The sequence below is a fragment of the Mandrillus leucophaeus genome, unplaced genomic scaffold (assembly GCF_000951045.1).
Source record: "Mandrillus leucophaeus isolate KB7577 unplaced genomic scaffold, Mleu.le_1.0 Scaffold64, whole genome shotgun sequence".
Lineage (NCBI taxonomy): Eukaryota > Metazoa > Chordata > Mammalia > Primates > Cercopithecidae > Mandrillus > Mandrillus leucophaeus.
In genome coordinates, this window is record NW_012106919.1 from 7,325,317 (window position 1) to 7,340,562 (window position 15,246).

At 37.9% G+C, this 15,246-nt stretch overlaps 1 protein-coding gene across 1 annotated transcript in view; it reads right to left on the reverse strand.

Annotated features, from left to right (window-relative positions):
- Window positions 1-1,716: 1,716 nt before the first annotated feature.
- The window catches only part of GDAP2 (ganglioside induced differentiation associated protein 2), a 60,465-nt gene continuing 46,935 nt past the window's right edge, over window positions 1,717-15,246 (reverse strand). Inside the window, exons 12-14 of the mRNA XM_012000857.1 lie at window positions 14,432-14,486; window positions 10,619-10,762; window positions 1,717-2,915 (exon numbers count right to left, since the gene is read on the reverse strand). Of these exons, the coding sequence (XP_011856247.1) occupies window positions 2,868-2,915; window positions 10,619-10,762; window positions 14,432-14,486 (247 nt within the window). The 3' untranslated portion in view covers window positions 1,717-2,867. The remainder of the gene's footprint in view (window positions 2,916-10,618; window positions 10,763-14,431; window positions 14,487-15,246) is intronic.

A 15,246-nucleotide genomic window follows, 5' to 3' on the forward strand; every position in this document is an offset into this window, starting at 1 on the left:
AAAAAAAAAAAAAAAAAAAAAAAGAAAAGAAAAAGAAAAAAGAAATATAAAGCATCCACCAATGATATGTAATATATATTAAAGGAAAAAAATCTTTAAAATATGTACCATTTGCCCTCACGGGTCTAATAAAGGTTGAATTTTTTTTAAGAGGTAATTTTAACTATCAAGAAACTTGGATATAGATGAATTAAGAACCCAAATACCTGTGGAAACAAGAAGTGTACTTGTTTTAAAAATCATATTAGGCCTTGCATGATTAATAAAAATTTTATAATTTGTGTCTTCAACAATTCAATTAGCATTTAGCATGACCAAAGTTTAATTAAATTAAAGACTTGGCGATGCTTTGAATTAACATCAGACGCTGGTGGTCATCTCCACTCTCCCCTTTATCTTCTAATATGTCCTTGAAAATGGCATGTATTATTCAGGCTAAACCTTTTCATAAAGGCAGACTGGTATACCAAATGTTGCTTAATTATTTCAATGTCAAGGTCACTATGTTTCTCCTCTAGGATTTGATACTTTGAAGCAACTTCATTCTATAACACTATAGACATCTGTAAAAGCATCAAATTTAGTTTCAGTGAGAAAAGTGGTCCTTATCTTTCTTTAGACATTATTGAATCATAAAACACAGTTGATATGTATATAGTTCTGTACCACCTTTAAACCCTAAGACATCAATTGTACTAAAATCTCAGCATATGTAGAATCCTGCTTGTGTTACTAAACATTAATATACTGGTATGAATATAGCAAAGGAACATCCTTTCAAAATTACTACTGCCTGTAAGGAATTGTATATATAAATTTGCTTCCTTTCAAATTGGCAAAGTAGCTTATGGCCTCTATTATCTATACAGAAAATGGTTTGGGCCAGATTGTTGAGGTAGCCAAGTTCCCCTTTAATAAGGAAAAGTTGGCAGACTTTCATAGCTGCTCCTTGTGAAGAAGATACCTCAAACATGATCTCACAATTGACTGTAGAAGATGAAGTTAAAGTTTCAGACTTTTAAGGTACAGGGCCCAAGGGGTTAAAAAAAAGTACTATTTGAGAGAAAGCTTAACATCTGACATCTGACTGGCTGCCTGGATGCGATGACCTAGGGGACATAAGAGAGGACCTTAACATAGATGTATATATAAGGATCGAGTAATTTTGAAGTCTGACACAAAGAAAATGTTTTCAATACATGCAAAAGATAAGAACCTTTATCTAAAAAATGTCAAGTCCCTTCTTGTTTATATGGGAAAATACAGGATGAATTTAATGCAACTACAGGGAGATTTCTCTATCATAAATGAAGAGAGTATGTTTCTTTGATCTCCAATGAAGAATTAGTTTGGGCAGAAAAGAATGGGACTCTTGGAAGTACTGATCTGGAGCACATGATAGAACAGAAAGGTTCTGTTTTTTTTTTTTTTTTCTCTGAACTGCCAACTTATGTGATAGGTTGAGGAAGATGGGGCCATCGGGAGGTGGCTGCAGGCATCAAAAAAAAGTACAAAGCTACCCAGATGGGAATAATAATGGTTTGACCTTAATTCAAGAAGAAATGTTTAAAATGGCCAACAGATGCCTCTCATTGAAGTATAGCATCGGGGGATGAGCAGGCCAGAAGAGATTCTGGACAAAAGAGGAAGGAGGTCATCAGGGTTGGAATTTTAGACTAACAGGTCTTGCCCCACAAAAAGAAAAATCACTCAAATGGTATCAAGGACAAGAGGAGTGCTGTGTAGCATTCCCTCATATATATTTATTCCCATTTAAAAACTAACTGAAGATACCCCACCACAACAAAGCCCTTTCTAAATGCTATCTTCATGATACCTCTGTGAGGTAGGCAGCATAATTATAATTCTTACTCATAAGCAAGCTAAGGCACAAATAGAGCCTGAGTGGTAAAAGTGGTCTTTTGCCAATTATCAGCCCCCTGGGTTTATTCACTGTGACACACTTCCTCCACACTGATGCAGGCAACTCAAAAGATGCTGCTACGAAATGTCCTTAGAGGTAGTAGACCTGATAGCTAAACAAAATCAATCATGACTCTGGAAGACAACACACTCTCTAAATGCTCACTGCTGGAGTCTTGGAAGATGTTCTTAAGAGTACTAATATGTGCAGTCCTTGTGAAACAGACCAAATCATCCATGATTATAGGAAAAAGGCTGAGGATACAGTCTTCCTGTTTCCCCACACTGTTGAGATCAGAACTGTGGCAATCTTAACAAATCATATAATCCAAGGAACCTTAGTCCTTAAACTTTAGTCTTAACTTGTGCATTAACATTCTAAGTCCTATATTTTGCTAATAATTTTGATGTTTTTGTCAGATACATTTCCACATTCTTGGTCCCAGATAATTCTCTTTCAACATAGCCGAATTATCTTTATAAAATGTACATGGTATTAACACCATGGATCTGAAGCAAACAATGCATCTGGTTAGCATACATTGGTTCTGTGTATTTCGAGAATCACTTAAGTACACAAAGGAAGCGTGCAATGTTAGAGAGATGACGTGAACAGTCTTGGTGGTTTATCTAATGGAGAATTCGGTGTCCTTCAGGAAACTAAAGATACTCAAAAGTTGCTCCCCAATTTCTATTAACAATCTAAAAATGAACATTTCCATTTGATATAAATATACAAATTTAAAATGTGTGCAGTTCATAATGGCCTACCATTTTTAGATTGCTTATGTGCCCGAAAATATACAGTCAATAAAAAAATACCAGAGAGGTGGGGACAAAAGGCTCTCTGGATCTGTACAGCAAAAATGAGTATCACTTCAACAGGTAGCTATTCGTGGAGGAAGTGGCATCCTGGGAACCAAGAAGCACTGAAAGATGGCAGGTCACAAATCTGGTGATGGGGGATATGATGTATAGTAAGGCCCGTTTTCCTGTGGAAAGAAAAAAGCACAAGAACATTTAAGTAACAGAACCAATTTAACTGGAAGTGTTAAAAAAAGGGATTTACAGTCATTGAGGTAGTGATATAAAATGTCTAGCACATGTCTGGCACTAAGCAGGCCCTCACCCATTAGGTAGTTCAACTAGTATCACTCAGAGTATAAGGTAGGCAAAGGCAATAGAATCATAATTTTTTTAAGAATAATACCACTTATTGAATATTTTATATGCCAGACAATTTATAGGCGCTTTTAGTCATCCCTTTAAATCTTCACGTAATGCCATGAAGTAGGTAACATCCTCACTTTACAGAGGAGGACAGTGAGGATCACACAGATTGCATAATTTACCTAAAGTTACCTAGTTAGTAACCAGCACAGCCTGAATGTAAATTCAAATCTATTTGAATCTAACATCCAGATTCTTTTTTGTTAGACTGTGTTGTCTTACTGTGTGCCAAATCTTAATTTAGAGTTATGAAAACAAAGAAGCTATCACAGAGGAATTTAATAGCTATAACTATTTTGGCAGAAGTGAGTCTTCATGACATGCTTGAGTGGCAAGGCTTGTAACCATTACAGTTCTCAGGAAATTTAGTTCAAGATCAAGACGGAGAATTAAATGCCAAACCTTTAATGTCAATGTAAGGGCAACAAATTAGTGTAAGGGGGGATTTTTTGGCCCTTATTTTGGCTAATCTCAATAAAAATCAAGACAGGTTCATGATAGAAGGATCCTCAATTAGATTTATGAGACTTAAGACTGGTTTCTCATTTTTAAGGAAAGTATTTCTTTGACAAATAATTTGTTTTTCAGCAAATCACAAACAGATAATGCTTAGCGCTAGTATAAGACGAAAGCTTGAAATGAAGAGTAAGTAGAAGGAAATAGCATTTCTTCATGGTACATTTACATTATAGCTATTATAGAGCATTAAACCTACCAGGTCTTGAACATAGTAGGCAGTGAAATTGTTTGAGACTAAATAAATCAGGTACTCTGCCATTCTTCAGCACAAATGCTTTGGAGCAAGACTTGATCTTGGGCCATAACCAGGATAACAAGACATCTAGGAAAACTTACCTTCCGATTATAAACCTAACCATGTATTAAACAAAATTAAAAAAAAAAATAGGTAGAAACAAATCCTAGGATAGGCTACATTTCTAAAAACTTGAAAAACTTTAACAAAACCTTTTTTAAAATTGAAAAATCGGATCTAACTAAACTAAAGAGCTTCTGCACAGCAAACAAAATTATCATCAGAGTGAACAGACAACCTACAGAATGGGAGAAAATTTCTGCAATCTATCTATCTGACAAAGGGCTAATATCCAGAATCTACAAGGAACTTCTGTAAATTTATAAGAAAAAAAAAACCCCATTAAAAAGTGGGCAAAAGATATGAACAGAAACTTCTCAAAAAAAGACATATATGTGGCAATGAACATTTAAAAAAAACAGCTCAACATCACTGATCATCAGAGAAATGCAAATCAAAACCACAATGAGATACCATCTTATGCCAGTCAGAATGGCGATTACTAAAAAGTCAAGAAACAACAAATGCTGGTGAGGCTGTGGAGAAATAGGAACACTTTTACACTGTTGGTGGGAATGTAAATTAGTTCAACCATTGTGGAGGACAGTGTGGTGATTCCTCAAAGATTTAGAACCAGAAATATCATTTCACCCAGCAATCCCATTACTGGGTATATACTCAAAGGAATATAAATCATCCTATTATAAAGATACATGCACGTGTATGTTTACTGCAGTACTATTCCCAATAGCAAAGACATGGAATCGACCCAAATGCCCATCAATGATAAACCAGATAAAGAAAATGTGGTACATATACGCCATGGAATACTGTGCAGCCATAAAAAGGAATGAGATCGTGTCCTTTGCAGAGACATAGATGAAGCTGGAAGCCATTATTCTCAACAAACTAATGCAGGAACAGAAACCCAAACACCACATGTTCTCACTTGTAAGTAGGAGCTGAACAATGAGAACACATGGACACAGGGAGCGGAACACTTACTGGGGCCTGTTGGGGTGGGGGGAGGGGGAGAGAATTAGGGAAACAAGCTAATGCATGCTGGGCTTAATACCCAGGTGACATGCCTGAGTGGTAAGGTTGATAGACACAGCAAACCACCATGGCACATGTTTACCTATGTAACAAACCTGCACATCCTACACATGTACCTCAGAACTTAAAAAACTAAAAAAAAAATACTTTTATATAAAAAAGAAATCCCAATAAAAATGTTTCATTAACCAAATCCTTTATCTTCAATATGCATGGAAGCTACACTTACAGAAACATGCCCTGAAGAGATGAATCTATTCTGAGTTTCATCTGAAAAGTTCACTGTCTTTAAGAGTTCTCTATTCTATTCTATTACCACTTTTTTTCTAAGTTTCTCACATCTACATTAAATTATGACAAACTAAGAAGAGCAAGTTCAATACTTAATGCCATGAAATAGAATTTCCATTATTAATTTCACACTGGGCAAGAGACTGCTGAGCAATCAAATATTTTTTCTATTTCTGGAAACAATCATAGAAATTTAAAGAATTGTTGCCAGGAAAAACTGTATATTCTCTGCTGTGTGTTTAAGAATGCCAACTAACTCTCTTTCTGAAATGGTCTCAGTATCACTGTTACCTAGATAGATTAAACAATAGCTTCTGATTGCCTTCAAAGGTCCCTTTTAATCCTATAAAATTTGTGTTGCTATTCCAAGTCACAGAAATCCCAGAAAAATAGAAGCCCACTGAAATGGGTTTCTATTTTTTTTTTTTTAAACAGATACTAATCACTTCACTCCTTAACCAAATAAAGAACCTTCTATATGCAAGGCACAATTTAAGCATGATAATGAAATTAACCAACTCTATACTCATTTCTTTTCTCTGATCATACTTTTAATTTTTCCTAACAAAGGAAAATGTTTCCTTACAAAGTAACATGCAGCTACCTACTGGTATCTCCATTTCAATGTCTGACGGGCTCAAACCTATTATGTCACAAACCGAACACAGTACCTGTCCCACCCCCCGCTAATCTTTCAATCTTTTTCTTCCAAATTGCTTCTCTGTGGTGGTAGCAACACCATCCACCAAGTCTCCCAAAGCAGAAACTTACTTTCTGCTTCATCCTTAGCAGCTACTCAGTCACCAAATGCTGTGAATTTTATTTCCTAAAATGTCTATTTCTAAATCTCTCTAAAATCTTCAAATCTCTGCCATTATCACTATTACTGCCCTAACAATATAGTCTCGTTTCTCCTCCAGGCTTTACTAATAGAATCTCATCTTTCCCCCATGGACTTACCCTTCCCCCTCTAGTCATTCTCTATACTGTTTCTATAGTCATTGTCTAAACAGCAATGCAATGGCAATCCTCCCTTGCAGAACACTCTTCACGGACTACAAAGCCAAAGACCTGCAGCACTAATATGTAAAGTTACTGTATTCAGTGATGTGCTCTCTGCCTGCCCCTTCCACATCATCTCCTGATATCTTCTGCTATAGTTTGAATATCCGACCTTCCAAACCTCATGTTGAAATGTGATCCCCATGCGGGAGGTAGGGCCTAGTGGGAGGTGTTTGGGTCATGGGGCAGATCCCTCATAAATGTCTTGGTGCTGTCCTTGTGGTAGTAAGTTCTCACTCTGTTAGTTCCTATGAAAGCTTGTTGTTAAAAAGGGACTGGCATGCCCCTTCCTTCTCTCTCTTGCTTTCTCTTTTGCCATGTGATCTCTACACCCATCGGCTCCCCTTACCCTTCGACCATGAGTGGAAGCAGCCTGAGTCCCTCACCTGAAGTAGATGCTGGTGTCATGCTTCTTGTACAGCCTGCAGAAATGTGAGCCAAATAAACCTCTTTTCTTTATAAATTACCCAGCCTCAGGTATTCCTTTATGGCAACATAAAAATGGATGAAAACAGAAAATTGGTACTGAGGGGTGGGGTGTTGCTATAAACAGACCTGAAAATATGGAAGCAGCTTTGGAACCGGGTAATGGGCAGAGGCTGAAAGAGTTTGCAAGGATCAGAAGACGACAGAAAGACTTAGGGAAAGTTTGAAACTTCTTAGAGATTGGTTAAGTTGTTGTGACCAAAATGCTGATAGAAATACAGTCAGTAAAGGCCACGCTGATAAGGTCTCAGATGGAAATGGGGAACTTAAGAATTAGAGCAAAGGTCATCCTTGTTACACCCTAGCAAAGAACTTGACCGCACTGTGTCCATCCCCTAGAGTTTTATGGAAGGACAAACAATACTGGTACCCTATGGTATCTGGTGGAAGAAATTTCTAAGCAGTAAAGCATTCAAGAAGTGGTGTGGCTGCTTTTAACAGCTTATAATCAGATATGAGAGCAAAGAAATGACATAAAGTTGGAATTTATAATTAAAAGGATGCATAAGGCCGGGCGCAGTGGCTCAAGCCTGTAATCCCAGCACTTTGGGAGGCCGAGACGGGCGGATCATGAGGTTAGGAGATCAAGACCATCCTGGCTAACACGGTGAAACCCCATCTCTACTAAAAAATACAAAAAAAACTAGCTGGGCGAGGTGGCGGGCGCCTGTAGTCCCAGCTACTCGGGAGGCTGAGGCAGGGGAATGGCGTAAACCCAGGAGGTGGAGCTTGCAGTGAGCTGAGATCTAGCCACTGCACTCCAGCCTGGGCGACAGAGCGAGACTCCGTCTCAAAAAAAAAAAAAAAAAAAGGATACAGAACATAAAATTTTAGAAACTCTCAGCCTAGGCATGTGGTAGAGAAGGAAAGAACATTTTCAAGAGAGGAATCTAAGGATGCTGTGGAGCAACCACTTGCTAGAGAGATTAGCAAGGATAAATCTTTGAGGTAGCTCCTCACATCACAGGCCCACAGGACTAGGAAGACAGAATGGTTTGGGAGGGACAAGGCTTTAACACTTCAGGATGCTGCTCTCTGCATCCCAGCCCCTTCTGGTTCCAGCGATGGCTCAAAGGATCCCAGGTACTGCTCGGGCAACAGCTCTGGAGGGTGCAAGCTGTAAGCTTTGGTGGCTTCCATGTGGTGTTAAGTCTGCACGCAGCATGCAAGAGTGGTGGAGGCTTGGCAGCTTGTAACTAGATTTCAGAGGATATATCAGAAAGCCTGGGTTCTCAGGCAGAAGTCTGCTCCAGTGGTGGAGCACCTCCAGGTAGTCCTCACTGGGGCACTGCCTAGTGGAGCTGTGGGGTTGTGTTGCTCCCGTCCAGACCTCAGAATCATCCTGGAAAAACCTCTGGCATTCAGCTTCAACCTGTGAGAGCAAGACATGTGGCTGGCAACTGGCAAAGCCATGGGGGTAGGGGTGCCCAAGGCCTTGGGAGCCTACCCTTTGTACCAGTGTGCCTGGTATGCAGAACATGAAGCCAAAGGAGATTATTTTGGAGATTTAAGATTTAATGTCTGCCCTGATACATTTTGGACTTACAAGGGGCCAGTTACCCCTTTCTTTTGGCCTTTTCCTCTTATTCCACCCTTTTGGAATGGGAATGTTTACTAAATGCCTGTACAATCATTATATCTTGGAAGCAAATAACTTGATTTTGATTTTACAGATTTACAGCTGTGAGGAACTTGCCTTGAGTCTCAGATGAGACTGGATTTCTGAGTTGGTGCTGGAACAAGTTAAGACTATTGGGGACTGCTGGGATGGAATGATTATATTTTGCATGTGTGAAGAACATGAGGTTTGGGTGGCTAGGGGCGAAATGCTACATTTTGGATATTTGACCCTCTAAACCTCATGTTAAAATTTGATCCCCAGTGTTGGAGGTGGGGTCTAATGCCAGGTGTTTGAGTCATGGTGTGGGGTGGATCTCTCATAAATGGCTTGGTGCTGACCTTGTGGTAATAAGTAAGTCCTTGCTCTATTAGTTCTTGTGAAAGCTGGTTGTTAAAAAGAGCCTGACACCTCCCTTCCCTCTCTCGTTTCCCTTCCCACCATGTGACCTCTGTGCACACTGGCTCCCCTTACACTTCTGCTATGAGTGGAAGCAGCCTGAGTCCCTCACCAGAAGCAGATGCTGGTGCCCTTCTTCTCATACAGCCTGCAGAACCATGAACCAAATAAATCTGTTCTTTATACTTAGCCTCAGGTACTCCCTTATAGCAACAAAGAAATGGACTAAGAAACCGTCTTTTGTTTCTTCCCCATTTTTATGCCTCTCTTTGATCTAACATCTCAATTTTAGAAAGCTCTAGCATAGGTACAGAGAGCAATCCAATGAGCCAAGTGTTAGATTGTAAGTTAGTCTACTTAATTTTGATTAATTACATTATTATGCTTGTATTTATATAAAAATATAACAGCTAAAATACACAACCAAACAAAAAAAACAAAACCAAGCTTGAGTGTGGTGGAGCTATATTTAATATTTAATGAAAGCCTGCTTTATAGGCCCGTAAGTATATAGAAAATGCTTTGGCTTAAAATACAGTCCTTTAGGTTTTCTAATCAACACCCAACTTGTATGTTTCTATCCCAGAAAATAAATGATAAATCCAGATACTAGCTATGAATTGTCATTCGAAATTTTAAGTATAAAAATGTTTCTTAGTGTCTTTCACATTTTCTGCTATCCATTTTTTTTAAGCATTAAGATGAGTGATGTAGAGTTCAAAGAAAAAACACTAAGATCATTTTCTACTCCAGCAATCTGCAGTAAATACAAACTAATGTACTCTTTTCCCTTCCCTGTATTCAACAATTTTTGTATCTATGATCCAGCTGCTCCAATTACAAATCCTCTCTGTATAACAGTCAAACATGAAATTTTATTAGCCATTAGATCACATTATATACTTTACTCTGCACATAAGGGAAAAAAAATTATAGCTAAAGTTAGAAAAATGTTAGAGAGAAATTGTGTTGCAGAATTTTTATTTTGCTGTATATACATTGCACAATAATTAGGGAAGAATAATTTATTTCAAACTGAATATAACTTTCAAATATATCCCCTGGTTCATGAATAAAGATATGCAATCAACAACAGTTAAACAATGAGCTTGATGAGCTTTTGGCCAAGTGTGTTACTTTTTTTTTTTCCAAAAATTACTAAGGTGAAACCATGAATAAACACAATAGAATAAATTGATGAAATTCACGAATAGTCCTTTGACTAGTGCTTATGTAACAGATCCATAAACGCATCTATAAATAATATTATCAGATGATGCTCTTAAAAACATTATACAAACTTTAAGAAAAATGAAACTTTTGGCAGGGTAAAGACTACTGAGATAGGCTACATGATTTACAATTAATTCTAAAAGTGATCACCAATAAATTCTTCTGGCTCTGTGTGGATGGAAAGCCATTCAATCTTAAGAAAATTAGGTAGAGGTATCTGTTTTAAATATAGTAGAAAACTTACAATACAAATGAAATTGGTTCCGAATTCACAGCATAGAGATCTCCCACTGAAATGTTTATATGGGGAAAATGTCTCTCTTGGGACAAACCCTTTTCCTAACGTTATCATGGGGAAAGGATGTTAAATGATATTACCAAGTTTACTAAGATTCACTCATTTACATTAATATCCGGTAATGACAGGATGTTGTGCTCATAAGTGCTGCTCTATAGAACAGTTAGTATACCATACCAGGTGAGGGAGAACTTCTGGTACTTCTTACCCTGGCATCATATTCAAGGACAAAAGGAGGAAAGTCGATCTGTTCTGGTGATATGGCAGAAAACAGCTGGTGGAGGCTGTCCACATGGTGGATTTTGTCCTTCAGTCCTGAGACAGAAAAGGTGGTAAAAAACCATGTTGACACCTGATTAATAGAAGAGAAAAAATAATTTAAGCTAGTTGCCATAGTTAGAAACATAAACACAATTTGAAAAATTTATAGTAGATAAAAACTATATTTCAAAATCTTAAAATAACTAGTGTTTTTCAAAGTGCAATTTGAGTTGTGCAATCATCAGTTTAGTTGATTATTAATAACATTAAAAAGAAGAAACAAGGATAACACTGACTAGAGACTATAAGAAGAATGAGCTTTGTTTCATGAAGCTTTTGTTTCCATTACATGTATATAAGTTCCCATGCGTGCAGTGTGTTAGTGCTGTACTACATGCTTCTTACTGTGGGTTGTAGTCAAAACTGTTGCATTATTTGGTAGAATAATTGGTGTTCCAGTCTTCTGAAAATGGTTAATTATCTCCAAATCTCACACTGTGAATTTTTCAAATGAGACTGAAAAGAAAATTTGTGCCAATATTTGGGACTTATATATTTTCAGCTGATGCTTGGCATGAGTTTCTTTCTCGAAGTCCATCAAAGTAAATCACTTGTAGATGTGATGTCATCTTTGTTCATTTCATCTGACAACATGCAATCCCTCTCTAAAAGCTAGTATGCAAAATTTGTTGGTTCCCCAAAAAAGGATAAAAAATTCTTGATACCAAACAATACTGACATAAACTAGTAATGGCTTGAACTTAAAAGTTATTGTTTATCTAAATTGGCAATCACAAATTAGTCCATGTTTATCAACATACTATATACAATAGTCCTATGAGGCAGGTATGATACTGTTGCTATCCCCATTTTACTTACAGAAGAAGGTAATGTACGTAGGAAATAGCAAACTTTTTTGAAAAGGACCATTATAGTAAATAGTGCAGGCTTCTTATAACAACATTATCAGAAAATTGTTCACAAGGCATGCCTGAAGGCCCTTGGAGCAGTGCAATATTGGAGGCAGGACAACATGAAAATTAATCAGGAGGCTGCTGTGTCATTTCAAGTAAAAGCTGACAGTGGGATGAACTAATGTAGAGGCAGTGGGAATAAAGACACAGACATAAATTTGAGCAATTGTAAACACACAGAACTGATGCAATGTGCTAGGAGATGAGGTAGAGAAAGTGCTCCAGAAAGGCTCTCTGGTTTCTGGCTTAGGCACTTGGGTAGGCGGTAGTCCCATTTACTAACACAGAGAACACAAACAGCAGTTCGGGAATAGGTGGAAGAGGAATACATGAGGAGTTCTGTTTAAAAATGTTGAACTTCAGGGTCTTATAAGATACCTAAGTAGAGGTATCTAATCAGTAGTTCAATACCAAGGTCAAAGCCTAAGAACGATAATGATGATGATGATGATGATAATAATGAAAATGATGATGATAGCTTACATTTAACTGAGCACTTATTATATGTCAGGTAATGTTTTAAGTATTTTACATGTATTAACTCATTTCATCTTTCAATAATCCTAAAAGATAGGCGCTATTATTATTCCCATTTTATAGGGGATAAAATCAAAGCATAGAGAAATTATACTACTTGCCTGAGATGACAAATTGGTAACTGGTAGAGCTGGGATTAGAACCCAGGTCATCTGAATCTTGAAACCATAGTTCTAAACATTAGGCTTTATTGCCTCCCCAGATATATGTTTGAAGATTGCATATATTTTGGAGGGTCACTGAAGAAATGGGAATAAAAAAGGTATAGAATTAAAGATGAGGGTGGAGAAACATGGAAACACTAACACTCAAAGGATGCAAGCAGGAAGCCAGGGGCAGTGGCTCATGCCAGTAATCCCAGCACTTTGGGAGGCCAAGGTGGGAGGATTACTTGAGGCCAAAAGTGTGAGCCCAGCCTTGGCAACACAGCAAGACCCCATCTCTATAAAAATACAAAATAAAAAAAATTAGCCAGGCATGATGGTGCATGTCTGCAGTCCTAGCTACTCCGGAGGCCAATGTGGGAGGATCCTTTGACGCCGGGAGTTCTAGGTTACAGAGAGCTATAATCATACCACAGCACTCCAGTGTGGGTGATAGAGTGAGACCGTCTCTAAAAAGAGATGAGAAGAGAAAGAGAGGCCGACAAATGAGACTGAGAAGCAGCAGCTAGAAGTAGGAGAGATACCAGGCAAGGTAAATTTCAAAGAAGCCAAGACAAAGTGTGTCAAGGAAGAAGTGATCAATTGTGCTTAAGGCTGTAGGGAATGCAGGTAACATAGAGAGAGAAAAGTGTCTATTAGATTTAGTGACCCAGAAATTATGAATGATTTTGGTGTGAAAAGCTTCAGCTGGCACAGCAGGATAACCACACTGGAGTAATTTAAAAGGTACATGAGAAATGGAGATGGTGAGCATAGAACAAAGATTATACTAAACAATTTTGGTTGTAAATTAGAGGAGAGAAAAATAGATCTTAGTATTTTTAAAAGTTGGTAATTTGGATCCAGCAAAGCGGGAGAGGAGAAAGACGCTAACCGTTGAAGAGAGTTTTCTAAGGAAATGGAAATATACTCTGTAGTTTACGGTCTGGGAAAAAATGCCTAGATTCAAATCTAGCCTTTGCTACTAACTGTTGGTTATCTTGGTTCCTTAATCTCTCTAAGCATCAATTTCCTTACCAGTATAGTGGGACAACTACTGCTAACTATTTCACAGGTATACTGCAAAGCTTAGGCAAGATAATTCACAGGAGGAATGGGCAGATAGCAAGTGCTCAGAAAACTTAAGCTAATGTCATTACTACGGGATCCACAGCACAGGGAGAGGGGCTGTCCTTCGTTAAGAAGGACATTAATGAAATGTGTTCATTAAGATGGAACACATTTTTGTGACAGAGAAAAAGGGGGCAATGATAAGAACAGTTAGCAAGTAGGTTTGGAGTGGGAAGGTAAAGATAAAGAGCTCCTTACTGATGACTTCTATGAGTGAAGAAAGCAGTACAATGGATTATTTCAAGTTTAGGTTTTGATGGTCAGGTGCGGTGAAAGGGTAAGAGGTCCTAGGTTAATTTAGGGTGACTGACAAGAGTGGATGAAGTGATGAAATGTCAGTTTTTAGCTTGACAGAGAAGAAAATAAAGGCAAGATGATATTTTCAGAAAGAGTAAAAAGACCAAGAGACTAGATGTCTTGATGAAGTCAAGATGTAGGCTTAGGTAGTGGGAATATAATTGTGAGCAAGACTGCTATATTCTAGCCCTCATGGATCTTGCTGGCTCATGTACAAGGAAGAAAATTAAACATGCAACTAAAATAAAAACATAACAATGATATAAGACTACAGAATCTAAAGGGGTTACAATGCAAGAACAGCTACTAGCTGCAGGATTGGTCAGGGAAGGATTTCTATAGAAAGTAGAGCTGAGATCTGAAGGTCAAGCAGGAGGTAGCCATGGGCAGAGGAGGTAAGTGTATTCTGTAACAACAGCATAAACAAGGCCCAGATGAACAAAGAGCAAGAAAAGAGGCAGGGACTGATGGGCTAATGGCTTATAAGGGTTGCCCACAAAGGCATTGGAGTCACATACAACCAAAACATCAGGACCACAACTCAAGGTCACTTAGAAACCAGGAAATTAGCAGTCACAATGGTGACAGCAACAATTAAGTTGCTGAGCTATTATCTTAATACTCTGGGCATGTAGGACACATAAATTCTAGATTTAGACAAAGAGAAAAATACTGTACCTTTGAACGAAATGTGGGATGAACAAAATAAACAGCCTTCAAATTCCTCTTGTACCTGATCCAAAAATAAAATGACAAAAAAATTAGTATAAGTTCATGCCTAAAACCAACTACTATCATAGACTATTAACTACTTGCCTAGGTATATAAACATAATCAGAGAAAAATAAAGGCAGTTATAATTTACAGATTGAATTTTAGGTGAGAGTCAAAAACAAACCAGAGAACATTTCATTTTTTAAAGTATCTGTTTTATAGGAGATATTAAGTGCTTCTGTCAGCTGAGCTAGAGCCACCTATAGGTAGGATAAAGTTAAGCACATTTGTATTTGACAAATTTATTGTGTGTCATTTTTTAATATGATGCTAGAATCTCTGGGATCAGAGTTAAACAGCAGCTAAATCACTTAAAATTAGAGCAAAAATTTAAACTAAAAGTTTCAATGGTCATATCACAACAACTAGCAGAATCTGCTGTGTCCCAGAAATTATAGAGGCCTACTTAAATTCTCCTAACAATTCTATGAGCGCAGTACTATTACTGCGGGTATTTTAGACCTCCCAAAGTCACCCAGCCATCAAGTGGCAGAGCCAGGAACTGAACCCAGGCAATACCGCTCCAGAATCATACTCCTATCCACTATTCCACCTGGCCTCTCTATGTGTGCCTGAGACTTTTTTCAACAGTTCAATAATCAACATCGGGTCATGTGAGGTTAATCGGAAAGGACTTCAGAGAAATAGTACAAACTATTTCACAGCTGAGGCCTGTTCCACATTAAAGAACTGGTTAGCGGTAGAAGCAGAACTACAGT